Source organism: Danio rerio, chromosome 3 (genome assembly GCF_049306965.1).
Source record: "Danio rerio strain Tuebingen ecotype United States chromosome 3, GRCz12tu, whole genome shotgun sequence".
Classification (NCBI taxonomy): domain Eukaryota; kingdom Metazoa; phylum Chordata; class Actinopteri; order Cypriniformes; family Danionidae; genus Danio; species Danio rerio.
In genome coordinates this window covers 9,051,646-9,067,899 of record NC_133178.1, presented here as the reverse complement: position 1 = coordinate 9,067,899, position 16,254 = coordinate 9,051,646, and the positions used below count along the sequence as shown (strand labels likewise).

Below are 16,254 nucleotides of genomic sequence, written 5' to 3'. Positions count from 1 at the left end.
CAAAACTCTGTTTGCTTCGCACGAGATCATGCAATGTATACTGTGGTTTTCTCTCTCGCATACAGCCCTGCTGGGACTGCAGGGCTGTGTGGCCTAGGCTATGTCAATTTTCCCCTGGTTGCTCTGCTCCTAGAAGTCTGTGGAGGGTCCATCAAGACGAAGTGGGTCTCGTCTTGCTGGCGGGTCTCCCATGAGAGATCTCCAATCAGGAGAAACCTTCTGTCTCAGGCAGAAGGGGCGATACTTTATCCTAGCTTCGACCTGTGCAAACTATGGGTGTGGCTTCTGAGGGGGCCCACCTTATAGAGTATGGACTGTCAACTAAGGTTGCTCAGACCATACTAAGCTCCAGGGCTTCCTCCATAAGGAAGCTATTTGCCCTCAAATGGGCTCTCTTTTCAGCTTGGTGCAGAGAACGCCAGCTGAACTCAGTCAGCTGTCAGGTAGCTGAAATTTCTCCAAGATCGCCTGTCTGTCCTCCGTGGAGCCATAAAGCTAAGGCCTGACAGCACAAGCTGGGTACGGACACAGGACTTAAAATTGGTGCTTGAGAGCACTGTTACCCCATATGAGCCACTACAGGAGTTGTCAGATAAATATCTGACACTAAAAACAGATTTTTTTTGTTAGCTATTACTTCTTTAAAAAGGGTAGGTGTCCTCCAGGCTCTGTCGGTTGCATTTCTGGAGTTTGCTCCGGGCTTGTCTAAAGCCTTTCTTTACCCCAGAGCTGGGTATGTGCCGAAGTTCCCACTCACGTGGCGAGACCTGCATTGCTGTAAGCCTTTAATCCGCCCCCTTTTCAGTCCTTTGACCAGAAGAAACTGAATCTGCTCTGCCCAGTTAGAGCTCTAGATGCATAGGTCAACAGAGTTGCCCATTGGAGAAAAAGTGAGGATCCTCAAAGAGGGAAAGTCTGGCAAATAAGCACACCATAAGTAATTGAATAGTTGAGACTATCTCAATTACTTATCAGGCTGCTGGATGTCCCGCACATAAATTTGTTATGGCCCACTCCACGAGGGCTGTAGGGGCCTCCAAAGCTTCTATTTCGAGCTCTGCCCTTTCTGACATTTGTTTGGCGACAGGATGGTTGATGCCACATACATTCGTGCGTCACTATCAACTTGGTTTAGAATCCTACCGGGAGTCCTTTGTTCTCACTGCGTAGTGTGCATTCACTGTCAGCAGTGAGTCTGTCTTAGTGGGTATTGCGTTCCCCTAGCGTTCTGGTTAGACGCAGTGTTGAAGTTCCCTTGATGGGAGTGTCTTGGAATACATATGTAACCATAGTTCCTCGAGAGGGAACGAGACACTTTGTCTTCCGCCATACTCTCCTGTGCCTGTTACTTCATCAAGCAAATTTGAAGTTAACACTGAATACTCAGTACAGGCTTTTATACTCTTTGGTCTGATGTCACCACTTAATGACATCAGATTGATTTCACATGTGCTTTAAAACACGTATAAGAGAGGTGTTCCCCTAGTGTTCTACACAGTGTCTCATTCCCTCTTGGGGAACTATGGTTCCCCTTCGGGGAGAACTCCAGCACTATAAGTGGATTTGATTGTAAAATCCACGCATTGGGGGAGGTTCGGTTCAGAAGCTACTCGTCTGAAAGAGTATTGAACGGGCCAATTAAGAATGAATTGGCAGCGCAAGCCTGCGCAGGTGAGCGGCATAAGCAATCAACTGAGTATATAAGCTCACCTGGCGCCAGCAGACGCTATCCTTTTCGCTTCAGAGCCTTTTCTGATCGAGCTTATGAGGGTTCCTCCTGCTGATCTACAGCCATTCGAGAGAACGATTTTCATCCCGGTCCAGAGCTAGTCCACGCAGCGGCAGACGGTCGAGCTGGGTATCTCCCTTGCCTGGCGTCCCTTTGGGTCCGGTCCTCCAAGAGCGGTGCGTATTGTTGCAAATCCTAAAAGAGCAACACAGTCGTGCAGCACGTCCTTTTCAGGATGGCGCTCCGACTGTGCGTTTCTGGTTGCGGGGGTTTCCTGGCTCCGGATGATGGACACGATCACTGCATTACATGTTTGGGGGTCCAGCATGTTAATGTGGTGCTCGGGGGCGGTTCATGTCGTCACTGCGATGCCATGACCGTTGCGCAGTTGAGATCGCGGTTAGCTTTTGTAAGAGAGCGAGCCACCCCAGTTGCCTCCTGTTCTGCAGCGGGCGCTCGGGCAGATCTGAGGGCTTCAGCGAAAGACAATCCGCCGCCCACGGGCTCGCGGACCTCTCGCTCCTCCAAGCGCTCCATCCAAGCTTCGGGTACTGAGAGTGATCCGTCTAATCAGATGGTAGCTCTCACGCTCGCTGACACCGGAGATCAGATGTCCTCCGCGGCATCGGAGGGCGGGCTTTCATTGTCCGACGATGATCCGGACCCGCTCGCCCCCTCTGGGCAAGCGAGCGCCGTCAAAACGGATCCTGAAGCGGACATGTTGGCCGTGCTTTCTCGGGCTGCTTCGGCCGTCGGGTTGGAGATGGTTTATCCCCCAGCCCCGCGGCCGGACCGACTAGATGGGTGTTACGTAGAGGATCAGAAGGCGAAGCCTTCGAAGCCTCTCGTCCCCTTCTTCCCGGAAGTGCACAGTAGGCTTACGCAGTCCTGGAGGGCACCTTTCTCTGCCCATGCTGCGTCCGCCTCCGCCCTCACCACCCTGGATGGTGGAGCTGCCAGGGGGTATGAGGCGATCCCGCAGGTGGAGCGCGCCATTGCGGTCAATCTTTGTCCGCGTGGCGCCCCCGCTTTGCGTGGTCCGCCCCGTCTCCCGTCCAAAGCCTGTACGTTTTCTGCCTCCCTCGGAGCTAGAGCTTACAAGGCTGCGGGCCTGGCAGCTTCCGCCTTGCATGCGATGGCCACCTACCAGCGCTACCAAGCGCAGGCGCTGGCTGAGCTGCACGAGGGTGGGTCTAACCCAGGCTTGTTACACGAGCTGCGTACGGCGACCGACTATGCTCTCCGGACCACTAAGTCCGCCGCCTGCGCACTGGGGAGGACGATGTCCACACTTGTGGTCCAGGAACGCCACCTCTGGCTAAACCTGGCAGATATGCGCGATGTCGACAAAGTTCGCTTTCTTGACGCGCCCATATCCCAGGCTGGCCTGTTCGGCGACACCGTCGGTGAATTCACCCAGGAGTTCAAGGCGGTGAGCGAGCAGTCGGATGCGATGGGCAGAGTCATCTATCGGCGGGGCCGTAAGCCCGCTCCATCCCCGGCCGAGCCATCCACCACCGCTGTTCCTCGCCGAGGGCGCCCGCCAACGGCCGATGCCCCGCCCCCGCCTCCGCCTCCGGCGAAGCGAGCGCGTCGAGCACGCCGAAAGCCGGTAGCCCCTCCTGCCCAGGGCGCCGCTAAGTCCGGTAAACGGACCGCGAAGCGTCCCTGAGACAGGCCATCCGGAGAAGAGGAGACTTGCTCTTTCCCCGCTGGAGGGCGGGGCCCAAAATCCAACGGTACTTTTCAGTGCCACCAAAGTTTCGATCAAAGAGCATTTTCTCCCTTCCCCGGATGTGACAGCTCAAGCCCCGCCAGTCTGGGACGCGCTGCCTCTCAGCTCGCAGGGCTTGCATGCTCCGCCAGCGGCTCTCGGGCGCTGGGGGGACGGTCTCCCTTCTCCCAGCCCCCAAGCCCCCTCTCAGGAGTCAGGGTGCGGAGCCAGAGCGAAACGCTCTCCTCCAGCTCTTCTGTGGGACCCTCGCGCTCCCCGGATCAGCACACCCGCTCCTCGCTGCCCCTCCGCGGGTACGTCAACGATTGCTGCGATGACGTCATTAGCGAGGGCTCTGCCTGCTTGGTTAGCGCGGGCCAGCCCCTCGCGGTGGCTCATACGCACGATCAGACTCGGCTACGAACTACAGTTCTCCAAACGGCCTCCCAGGTTTACGGGCGTGTATTTCACCAGGGTCAATCCCCTGTCCGCCCCTGTCTTGCGAGAGGAGATTGCTGCCCTCCTGGCGAAGGGTGCAATCGAGCCGGTGCCTCCAGCCGAGATGGAGAGCGGGTTTTACAGCCCGTACTTCATCGTACCCAAAAAGAGCGGTGGGTAACGGCCAATCCTAGATCTGCGCGTTTTGAATCGCTGCCTTCACAAGCTGCCGTTCAGAATGCTTACGCAGAGGCGCATCCTCCGATGCGTTCGTCCTCAGGATTGGTTTGCAGCCATAGACCTGAAGGACGCGTATTTTCATGTCTCCATTCTTCCACGCCACCGTCAGTTTCTGCGGTTTGCGTTCGAAGGTCGAGCATGGCAGTACAAGGTCCTCCCCTTCGGGCTCTCTCTGTCTCCGCGGGTCTTCACCAAACTCGCGGAGGGTGCCCTAGCGCCTCTGCGGCTTGCGGGCATCCGCGTACTCAATTATCTCGACGACTGGCTGATTTTAGCCCACTCTCGGGAGCAATTGACTGCGCACAGAGACGAGGTGCTCCGGCATCTCCGCCTATTGGGGTTGCAGGTCAACTGGGAAAAGAGCAAACTCGCCCCGGTGCAGAGGATCTCTTTTCTCGGGATGGAGCTGGACTCGGTCACCATGGTAGCGCGCCTCTCCGGAGAGCGCGCTCGCCTGCTGCTGAACTGTCTGAGGGAGCTCGACAGCAAGTTAGTGGTCCCACTGAAATATTTTCAGAGGCTCCTGGGGCATATGGCTTCCGCTGCGGCCGTCACGCCGCTCGGATTGCTCCATATGAGACCACTTCAGCACTGGCTTCAAGATCGAGTTCCGAGACGCGCATGGCATGCGGGCACACACCGAGTCTCTGTTACTGCGCTGTGTCGCCGCACCCTCAGCCCCTGGAACGACCCCTCGTTCCTGCAGGCCGGTGTGCCTCTGGGACAGGCGTCCAGTCATGTTGTTGTTTCGACAGATGCTTCCAGCACAGGCTGGGGAGCCGTGTGTCGCGGGCATGCAGCTGCGGGCCTGTGGGTAGGTGCCCAGCTGCATTGGCACATCAATCGCCTAGAGCTGTTGGCAGTGTTCCTTGCTCTCCGCCGTTTTTCTCCGGTGCTGGGGCAGCAACACGTGCTGGTCAGGACGGACAGTACGGCGGCGGCGGCGTATATCAACCGCATGGGGGGTATGCGCTCTCGCCGCATGTCTCAGCTCGCCCGCCGTCTGCTCCTCTGGAGTCACCCGCGGCTGAAGTCGCTGCGCGCCATTCACATCCCAGGTATGCTCAACCGTGCAGCCGATGTGCTCTCACGGCAGCAGATTCACTCTGGAGAATGGAGACTCCACCTCGAGTCTGTCCAGCTGATATGGGCGCGATTCGGGGAGGCCCAGATCGATCTGTTTGCTTCCCCCGAGAACGCTCATTGCCAGTTGTTTTATTCCTTGACCGAGGGCTCTCTCGGCACGGATGCACTGGCCCACAGCTGGCCTCGGGGCATACGCAAGTATGCGTTTCCCCCAGTGAGCCTGATCGCGCAGTTAATGTGCAAGGTCAGGGAGGACGAGGAGCAGGTTTTGTTAGTTGCGCCCCTCTGGCCCAACCGAACCTGGATATCAGAGCTCTCCCTCCTCGCGACGGCCCTCCCTTGGCAGATCCCTTTGAGAGAGGACCTACTTTCTCAGGGACAAGGCACCGTCTGGCACCCTCGTCCCGATCTCTGGAACCTCCACGTGTGGTCCATAGACGCGAGGAAGACTTAGGTAACCTGCCGCCCGCGGTGGTTGATACCATCACTCAGGCTAGAGCCCCCTCCACGAGGCGCGCCTACGCCCTGAAGTGGAGTCTATTCACTGAGTGGTGTGTCTCTCGCAGAGAAGACCCCCGATCTTGCCAGATCAGTGTTGTGCTCTCTTTCCTTCAAGAGAAGCTGGACAGCAGGCTGTCGCCCTCCACTCTCAAGGTTTACGTTGCTGCCATCTCCGCTCACCATGACGCGGTGGCTGGCGGCACCGTGGGAAAGCATAACCTCATCATCCGGTTCCTCAGAGGCGCTAGGCGAATTAATCCAACTCGCCCCCCTCTCACGCCCTCTTGGGATCTCGCCCTCGTTCTTACGAGCCTGCGATTTGATCCCTTCGAGCCACTCGATACAGTATCTTTAAGATTTCTGTCCCTGAAGACAGCTCTGCTGGTCGCGTTGGCCTCCATTAAGAGGGTCGGGGACCTGGAGGCATTTTCGGTCAGTGACTCGTGCCTGGAATTCGGGCCGGGATTTTCTCACGTTATTCTGAGACCCCGCCCGGGTTATGTGCCCAAAGTTCCTACCACTCCTTTTAGAGATCAGGTAGTAACCCTGCAAGCGCTGCCCCCGGAGGAGGCAGACCCAGCCCTGTCATTACTTTGTCCAGTTCGCGCTCTGCGCATTTATGTGGACCGTACTCAGAACTTTAGATCTTCTGAGCAGCTCTTTGTCTGTTATGGCGGACGGCAGCAGGGAAGTGCCGTGTCTAAACAACGTTTATCCCACTGGATTGTGGAGGCCATTTCTTGTGCTTATTTGAGCAGAGGCCAGCCGCGCCCCCCAGGAGTGCATGCGCACTCCACTCGGAGCGTTGCATCCTCTTGGGCGTGTGCGCGTGGCGCCTCTTTAGCAGACATTTGTAGAGCTGCGGGCTGGGCGACACCCAACACATTTGCAAGATTTTATAATCTGCGAGTGGAGCCGGTTTCCTCAAGGGTGTTAGGTACCTTTGGTTATTGAGGAAACAACTCGGTAGGTGTTGTACACGCTTGCGGTGCCTTTTTTTCCCTAACACGGAGAGATGTGCACCCTCCTGTCTGTCAGTAAAGTTCCCCATTCGGTGAGCCCTGCAGATTCCTCCGAGGCCCCCAGCACTGACTCAGCGGAGGAGTCACTTGCTGGCCCATTACGTAGTAGGTCTGCCCGCTGGTCAGCCCGCGTTTTGGGTATAGGTGCCTGCTATGACCGATCCCCGCTGGTGATCCCCATATGCTTTTCCGCCACGGTTAAGTTCCCCCCCTGGGCGGACCAGTGCTTTCCCTATCTGCTAACCACCTTCTTATGCGCACTCCCCCTTTTCAGGGTTAGTCCATATGTAATTCCATTGTTCCCCCTATTGGGTGCGGATGGTCTCCGCAGCGTCCTCCCTACTGGGATGGCACGCTTCCCAACGTACTGTCGTGTATTCCTAGAATTATCTAGACGCTAGCGACTCCCAAAAAAGATACCTATTCCGTAAAACTTCTTTTGAAGTAGGATAAGTTAGGGCCAAGGGCACGTTGGAGGACCACGCCTCTCGTGATCTGGGTGCGTCACGCTTGCCTGACCGCTCTCTCATGGTGGGTGTTGGTAAGGTGCAGTCATTATGGCGCTTTCAATGGGCTCCCAATGCGTGGATTTTACAATCAAATCCACTTATAGTGCTGGAGTTCCCCCCGAAGGGGAACGTTCGAGGTTACTAAAGTAACCCTTCGTTCCCCGAGGAGGGGAACGGAAGCACTATACTCCGTCGCCATAATGACTGTCCCTTAGCTGTTAAAAGTCTCTTCAGCTTAAAAAGGATAGCGTCTGCTGGCGCCAGGTGAGCTTATATACTCAGTTGATTGCTTATGCCGCTCACCTGCGCAGGCTTGCGCTGCCAATTCATTCTTAATTGGCCCGTTCAATACTCTTTCAGACGAGTAGCTTCTGAACCGAACCTCCCCCAATGCGTGGATTTTACAATCAAATCCACTTATAGTGCTTCCGTTCCCCTCCTCGGGGAACGAAGGGTTACTTTAGTAACCTCGAACGTTACATACATAACCCGAGACGTTTTTTGTGTAGAGTGTAGTGTAAAGTTTAATACCACAGGCATATTACAAAAAAGCTAATTGTCTTTGAGGTCAATGATCTCAGTGTGATCAGTAACATTTGATGAACAGCATCTCTGCTAAAAAAAATAATATAAATAATAATAATAATAATAAATAAGTATTTTGCCTAAACAGAGGTTTTTTATTTTATTTTTACATTTTCATTTAACATGAAGCATGCATCAAATGGTTACTTCTGTTCTGCTGGGTAAATCAGTATAAGCTACATTTACAGTTCAAATATGCACAGCTCACTGCTCTGACGCACAGGAAATTCATTCAGATTGGATCTTTTAGTTCCCCGAACATTTTGCCTTCATTTATTGATAAAAATTTCAGTAAATTCTAGTCAATTAAACCCCATTTTGTTTAGCAACTGAGATCATAATGGCTTGCAAGATGTGCCTACCTGCAAGGCATTTCTGCCTGACGCACTTCCGCCGGTGCCATTTAGGCTGCCTGCAGGGTCATCAGCCGGAAGCCACCCATCATTGATGTTCCCCCCATTTAATCCCGGAACATCTCCGGGTGGTGGAGCAACGGTAGGAACGTCTCCCTACCACCCTCTGCAGCCAACCCTAGAATCCTTCTCTATGACTTGTCCTTCCTCCAAACCATATAGCCAGAAGCTCCCTTTCTCTGCCTCCTCTGCCAACTCCTTTAGTGGCCTTGATAATTTGGTGCCTCTGACACCAATAGACTCAGGAGCCATTTAGTGGACGTTCCAGAGAAGCCTCGGCAGCCAATTTTTACTGGATAAGTGAACGCGTGCCACCCTGCATCATTACACGTGTCTGCAAGGTCTCCATATCTCTCCTTCTTCCTCTCAAACGCAGCCTCCAGATTGTCTTCCCATGGTACTGTTAGTTCGACCATAATGACTGTTTTTGCAACGATCGTCCAGAGCAAAATATCTGGCCAGAGGGAAGTTATAACAATTTGCTGTGAGAACTTCAGCTGATGATCAAGATCTGCTCTCAGCTCCGAGTTGCTTCCAGGTGACTTCAGCGACCACATCTTTGTGGTGCTACTAAGTGCCTCACCCCCTTCCCTCACAATAGGTTATATCTAATTATTATGTACTCTACCTCTTTATGCATTTTATGGTTACTGCCCTGCTCTCCAATAATGATGTCTGTGTTTCTAGGGTTCTCAACTTTACACATAGCAATGTTGATTCTCTGTATTTCTGCATCTGGGTCTGCACTTCTGCTCTCCTGGCTGATCTACTGCACATCACGTTATAGAGGTATGGACATTTTTAAAGCTGTTGTGATTTTACTCCTCTTTTTTAGACTTTTATAAGTTTCTTTTTGAATTTTGAAGATTTTGAAGAAAACTGGAAACCTGTATGATTCAACTCTATGTTATTTGTTTTTTTACTATGGAAGTTAATGGTTACAGGTTTCCGGCTTTTTTCAAAGGGTCTTTTTTAGTGTTTAACAGAAGAAAGAAACTCATAAAGTTTTTACTTTTTAATTTTTATTTTATTTTACAATTTTAAATGAAAATAAAAAGTGTGTAAAGTTTCTTTTTTGATGAACTATCCCTTTTGCTCTTCTATTACTTAGTGTATTGATTTTTAGCTTAATTATATGCTAAATAAAAATGTTTTTGGAATCAGGTGCCATATTATAATACAATGATAATTTAATTTCTGTTTCCAGTGTGAAATAATACATACATTTGCATTTTAAGTGTACATTTTATTGAACTTTACACACAAAGCCATCTGTAAAGCAGAACACCAGAAAGAAAATTTTGAAGTTGAACAAACAAAACTCTTGACCAGTTTTGAATTAGAAACAAACCAGAGACTTTCCAAGTGAAATTTGAGTGACAAGCCCATGTTTGTGTTTACAGCATGCTTTCTCTGCCTCTCTTTGTCATGTAAATGTTTTTGCTAGTTTTTTTAGTGGCTCTATAAATATTTGTTTTTATTAAATTGATACTAATAATACTGGGAAAAAAACAGATTGAAAAAAAATATGTTCATGTTGTGACTGGGGCTGTTGATTTAACATGCTATCGTAGTTAGTTCTGATAAAATAACATGTTAATTTTTAACACAAGTAGACAATTCTGTCATCATTTACTCACCTTTGTTCCATTGCAAACCTGCATAAATGTTATCATTTTGCAGAACATAAACAACAATTATATGTCAGTAACTAAACTGTACTGGAGCCGCAATAAATGACCTGCTTATATATTAAATTGTTTATTCAGATGCAACCTGTGGAAGAGAAAAAAATTATGCCACCTACTGTGTAATGCTTTTTTACGGTATGATGATTCTAAATAGTTTGTATGATCTGTGATTATACAAAGGAACTGTTTGTAGGTATATACAATTCCTGACAAAAGTCTTGTTGTCGATCCGAGTGATCACTGGGGTGATCTTGGAAGATCTTGGGTTTTTAGTTGTCATTTTTTATACACTAGTGAATCAGCAGTTCATGTGGAAACTACCGAGGAACATTATTGGCTCTTTTTTGACGTTCCATGCGCAGAGCGCAAAACGCAGGGCGCAAACGCTTTCAAGGCGTGTCAGGACGCGTTTTTGCTAATTTAAGGACGGGAAATCTGCCTTGCGCCGTGGCGCATGTTCTAAAAGGGTTGAGTTTATTTTCTTGATGAGTTATTGGTGTGTTTTGAGAATAAACCAATTAGAATCGTATCTCCCATTCCCTTTAAGAGTCAGCTGCGTCGCGACAAGAGCACATTCGCTATTTACAGGACGCAAAGTAAGTCTAAGTGGAAAAAATGAGCATTTCACAAGCAAACAGTTAACAGTTGACAGATTTTTAACAGAAAACTGTTAAACAGAGCATCTACTGCGTGAGAATGAGAGATAATGGATCACTTTCACTTTCGCTCTTGGATAGGGAAACCTTTACGCACAGACATCAATTAGCCTATGAATAAATACTTTTGTTTGTTAAGCGCAAATATTCGTTTCAAAACTATTTCTGAATTCAGTTTTAATTTCCACAAACGAATAAATGAATAATAATAGCAAAATGTCTTTAAAAACCTGAGTTATATCCTAATACACATGCTGTGCCCCATATGGTCTAAAACCTGACAAGTGGGCAAATCTAAGCTTGTTTTTAATAAAACAAATATAAATATGGATGTAATAAATAATACTGCTAATAATAATAACATTATACAAAAACAAATTGTTATGAATGAACTGAAAAAGCCTCCCGAGATGAAGAAGACGTAAAAGCAGTGGTTTTTTATATTTATGTAGGCTAGAAAATAATGTTTTGTAATATTTTAATCCTTTATATTTATATCCTATATCTATTCTTATTATATCCTATATATATCCTTAATATTTACATTTTTTCATATGTAAAGATATTTGCCTATTGCTCTCTTGTGTGTATTAAGCAGTGTGTAAGCGAGGCGCAACTCTGCGCTGGAGTTTAGACCGGGTTAGTTTTGGTCTAATGAAAAATCTAATACAGATTCTGAAAATAGCAAAGCGCCAGCTCCGGCTCAGAACGCCTTCCTTTTTAGAGCAGAACGCCTATGGGCGCACAAATGAGCGCTAATGCATTTGCTATTTAAAAAGCGTAGCGCAACGCCTCAAAACCACTCTTGCGCCAAGCTGAAACTACCAAAAGACTACTGCGCTACGGCTTGCGCCACACTGCGCCGGGTGTATGATAGGGCCCTAAATGAAAAGGTTTTGGAAAGAATAAATTGTATATGGTTTTAAATATAATAAGCTGCTTTGTAGAGTAATTGCTAAAACTGTAAAATATTAAACTTTCAATGCAAATGAAAAGTTGATACCTCATAATATTGTAAATACGACTGAAAGTTACTTTCTTTTCTTTCCTCCTCAGAAACTGTCTGTCATCTTCAGATAATTCTCATCTTCTGTCCGAATATTCTGATGTTTCTTGCTTTTGTCCTCTGGGGTTTTTCTGAAGGTGGGACTTTCACCCCAATCAATGCATTATTTTATGTCAATTAAATATTTTATGATCACAGTTATTAATAAATTTTGTTTCAGGGTCTCTATTTGAGTCGGTCTCTTGTTGTATTCTTTATATTCTGAGACCTCTGATGTTGCTCTGGGCGGCTCCATATGTGGAGGACTTTACAGGTATGATTAATTTATCATCGTATATTGAAACATACTGTATAACACCAAGAAAAAATGTATTTCATGAAAAAATGCAATGCTTTCAATGGTGTGTTTTTTTTTGTATATGATATTTATGAAATCTTTATTGTTTTACAGGCAATTATAAAACATTGGTTTTGAAATATAGTTTTAGAGCAGAATACATTGTTTTCTCAGCCGTCTTTTATTCAGGTAATTCGCACAAAAACAGTTGAAATTAGGCCACATAGCGCATATTTTACAGCAAATCTAAAACAATGTAATGAACATGCCATGTGTATCTGTCTTATAGTAAATTTGAATGGACACCGTGTTCACAGCTGAATTTCTGCACTATTTTTTTTTTCGTCATCAGTCAACCTGACCAAAATTATTAGGTTAAACTTTGCATAGATTAAAAATTTTAGTTGGAACCTAATTAAAATGAATGTTTATTAAAAAAGTAACATTAACATTTGTTTCCTTGACTTTTTGTCATTATTTTTTTAACAGTGTGTGACACTGACAGCTGATCACATTTTATCATCATTTTAATAAACTACACCAGCTAACCATAACAGCAACCTACATTAAGTTCTAAACAAAACATGTTGAAGTGACTTAAACGTGACTGATTTTAAACTTTAAACTCAATTGAACTGTATAAATAATATTTTTATATAATAATATTAATATGCTTTTTCAGGGTTTGTCTACTTTGACTATTTAAATTTATATTTGGGTGTTTGTTTGTTTTTGTAATTGTTCTTATTACATTTTCTTCCAGTTGTATTTAAGACTGCCTTGGAAAAAATACCAAGTTACGCTGAATTTGAGAGTATTATAATACTACTTCTCTTTGTAACAGTGCTTCTGTTAAATGTCTTCTATATTATTTACTGTAAGTATGTCTTTTAATTTTTTTTTCCTGTAATCACTTATCCTTGCTTTCTGCAATGTCAAATCATGTTCTTTCAGAAGAGTAGTGTTTGTTAGTGTCACAAATATTAAAAAAACATATAATCAGACACAATTTATCAGCCTTTTAAAATATCCAACACTGGCTAATTAGGAAAACTTAGCCAGCGATACACCAGGCTTGAGAACCGAGAAATATTTGCTCACAGCTACATATGGCTGCATTTTGTGTGTAAAACAATTGCTATGGTCGGTACAGCTTCTTATCTACATATGGACAGTTTTTCCTCTGTGACTGGTTTGCTCAGTAGCTCACTGTAAATAACGCTAGACATGGAAGGTGGACCGAAGTGGACTGGGCTTTGAGTATGGTGAATGACGGTTCCAAATTCTAGAGAAAACAAAACCCCAAAAAAGTGCAAAGTTGCGGTGGAACTGGAAGCATGTGGCCACGATAGCGTTTCTCTTCTAGTTTGCTTTTGAAAACACTATTGGTTTAATTTAGGGTAGGGGGTGTGAGTGTCAGTTGATATCAAGCTGACATATTATGCACAATGACAAGCCAACCAGTGTTGCCAACTATTCCCAATGAAAAGTAGCTAAACCCTGCCGAAAAAGTAGCTAAATGTCGCCAGATGACGTCACACACTAATTTGCATATCAGTGACATCATCGTGTAGTATCTGACAAGCGTAATCCCATCATGTCTCTACTCTCTAAGGCGCTGTGTATTATGTTATATTAAAACATTACATCCAGAAGCACAATGAATAGGTTCTTATAGGTTTTTATTATTAAAGCGTTCAACAAGAATACAAAAATTTACAGAAAAGGTACAAAACCTTTAACAACAAAGGTAGAGAACAGAACAAAAAAAATTCCAAACTAAAGAATATGCCAGGGGGGATATGAATAACAAAAAGCACTTTAAATTTAAAGCAAGGTCACAGTGATGTTTACAAGATCACATACAATGCAGTCATCTGAGTATTATAAAAAGGAGAGAATATTGTAAGATTCACATAGTGTTATGGATTTTAAAGCTTTAACATTGCTGAAGGTAGAGATTGTATTTAAATAATATTTTAAATCTTTAAAAAAAAAAAAAAAGAAAAAGGGGCTTTACAGACAAAAATTTGCATTTATGTGTAAAAAATTTGCTAGTAAAATAAATAGATTTATTAGAAAATATTTATCTTTAACTCAACATGATAAAAACCAAATAAAACATCATTGTATGACAAAGAAAAATTATATAAAAGAGATACACGTATAAATAAACTGAATTATTTCCAAAAATCTTAATATGGCCACATTCCCAAAAAAGATGATCTACAGATTCATCTAGTATTCTGCAAAAGGAACAAAGGGGATCCTTTTCCGGAAGCATTTTTTTAATATAAACATTCACTGGATAAACTCTATGTAGCAATTTGAAGGAAACCTCTTTAATCTTATTTGTAAATAGAAATTTGTTGGGTAAAGACCACACAATCTTCCAAGGAATGTCATAAAATAAATTACTCCAGTGAAATATGACATGAGGAATAGAGGTTATTTCATTCTGAAAAAGATGCCGAATCTTTCTATTTCTGAGAGTAATGAATAGGTTCTTATTAACATATTACTTTGCGAGATGATGTCATTGTGTTATCGCATCTCAAAACTACATCTTAATATAGTATACAAAATAATCCATATTTTCTCAAATTGACTGGCCATCTCAGCAAAAACATTATTTGAAGTATGTCCATTTAGATTTGTGTGAAAAATAGAGTTGACTATTTGTAAACGTAATACAAACACTTTTTGATAAGAATTTCTTTCAAATAACACTGATAATGAACAGTTACATTCTTTTAAAAAAAATGACAGCTTGTGTACTAACTCTTTTTAACTTGTAAAATTCAACAGTATCTGGATGCAATCTTTTTGATGCAGGCTGAGATTGCATCACTTAGCAATGCAATGTCAGACACAATGCACTCATTGGAGTGAGTGACAAGACTGTGACGGGTAGGGTTAGGTGAGCTCATTAAAAAGCATTGGATGCAGCTCAGATTGCATTGCACCAGGTCTGCATCCAGACCCCTCTTGTGAAATTAAGGGCCTACTCACACTATGCCATCCGTACCGTGCCCAGGCCCGTTTCCCGGATCGTTTGAGAAGTGTGAGTGCGCTGAATCGGGCTCAAGCACGGTTCACTTGGCCGGCCCTGGCCCGGTTGGAAGAGGTGAGCCTGAGCACGGATCACTTGGGCTTTGGCGCGGTACGCTTGTGTGTGAGTGCAAAACGCGCCAAAGCCCGAAACTGAAAGCGATACGTGACTTTTAAGGGGTTGTTTCATATGGATTTATGAATCATTCTTACTGTTCAGTGATCGCAAACTGCCGTAGACGAGAACTCCTCACTGCACGCCAGCTGCGCGGCTTCAGCAGACCTCCTCATTCCTGCAGCACAAGGGCTCAATGATTGTTTATGCGCGCCAAAAGTGGCGGATCTGTCCGGTGAAATATCTGACTGCGTGTCACCGCATCCTTAAGGACTGTTTGGCAAAATATTTGACTGCATGTCAATGCATATCAAACGACTGAAAGGATATAACTAGAGAAATCTCCACTGTGCTACTGGGTGAGAGCGTATGGCAAGCCGTTTTAGCATTTAAACCTTGTTCTGACTTTCCATAAATATATTTAAAGATATCTCTAATTATATTTTGACTTGTGATAATTATAATTCCACTAGTCAGATTGGAGATATCTGCAAATATATTATGATAGACTAGTCATATTCCTCCATTGACTTCCATTGAAAAATATTTGCAGACTCTAAATGAGTTTTGACTTGTCAAAAATCCAATTCAAGATATCTACAACTGTAATTCGACTATTAGTAAATTAATTAGAGATATCTTCAAATATATTTGTAAATATCTCTAAATATGACGAATTAAAGATATCTCCAAATGTATTATGACTAGTAAAAACTCAGTTAGAGATATCTCTAATTACAATTGTTACTAGTCAAAATTCATTTGGAGATATCTCTAATTACAATTGTGACTAATCAAAACTCAGTTAGAGATATCTGCAAATATTTTTCAATGGAAGTCAATGGAGGAATATGACAAGTCATAATATATTTGCAGATATCTCCAATCTGATTTCGTACTAGTAGAATTGTAATTGCAGATATCTCTAATTGTCATTCTGACTAGTTGAATCATAATTATGACTAGTCAAAATATAATTAGAGATATCTCTAAATATATTTATGGAGTCAGAACAAAGATTTAAATGCTAAAAAGGCTTGCCATAGAGAGCGCTTCTCACTGAACAGAGCAGCAGTGATGAGATGAGAGAGAGAGAGAGAGAGAGAGAGAGAGAGAGAGAGAGAGAGAGAGAGAGAGAGAGGATGGATCAAAGATAAAGAA

At 45.1% G+C, this 16,254-nt stretch overlaps 1 protein-coding gene and 1 long non-coding RNA gene across 2 annotated transcripts in view; one reads left to right on the top strand and one right to left on the bottom strand.

Annotated features, from left to right (window-relative positions):
- Positions 1-16,254, bottom strand: part of LOC141381140 (uncharacterized) — a 693,969-nt gene that overhangs the window by 514,800 nt on the left and 162,915 nt on the right. The window lies entirely within an intron of this gene.
- The window catches only part of LOC137490057 (uncharacterized), a 34,885-nt gene that overhangs the window by 7,538 nt on the left and 11,093 nt on the right, over positions 1-16,254 (top strand). The window contains exons 4-8 of the mRNA XM_068218127.2: positions 8,925-9,026; positions 11,641-11,727; positions 11,811-11,903; positions 12,042-12,116; positions 12,691-12,804. Coding sequence (XP_068074228.2) covers positions 8,925-9,026; positions 11,641-11,727; positions 11,811-11,903; positions 12,042-12,116; positions 12,691-12,804 — 471 coding nt within the window. The remainder of the gene's footprint in view (positions 1-8,924; positions 9,027-11,640; positions 11,728-11,810; positions 11,904-12,041; positions 12,117-12,690; positions 12,805-16,254) is intronic.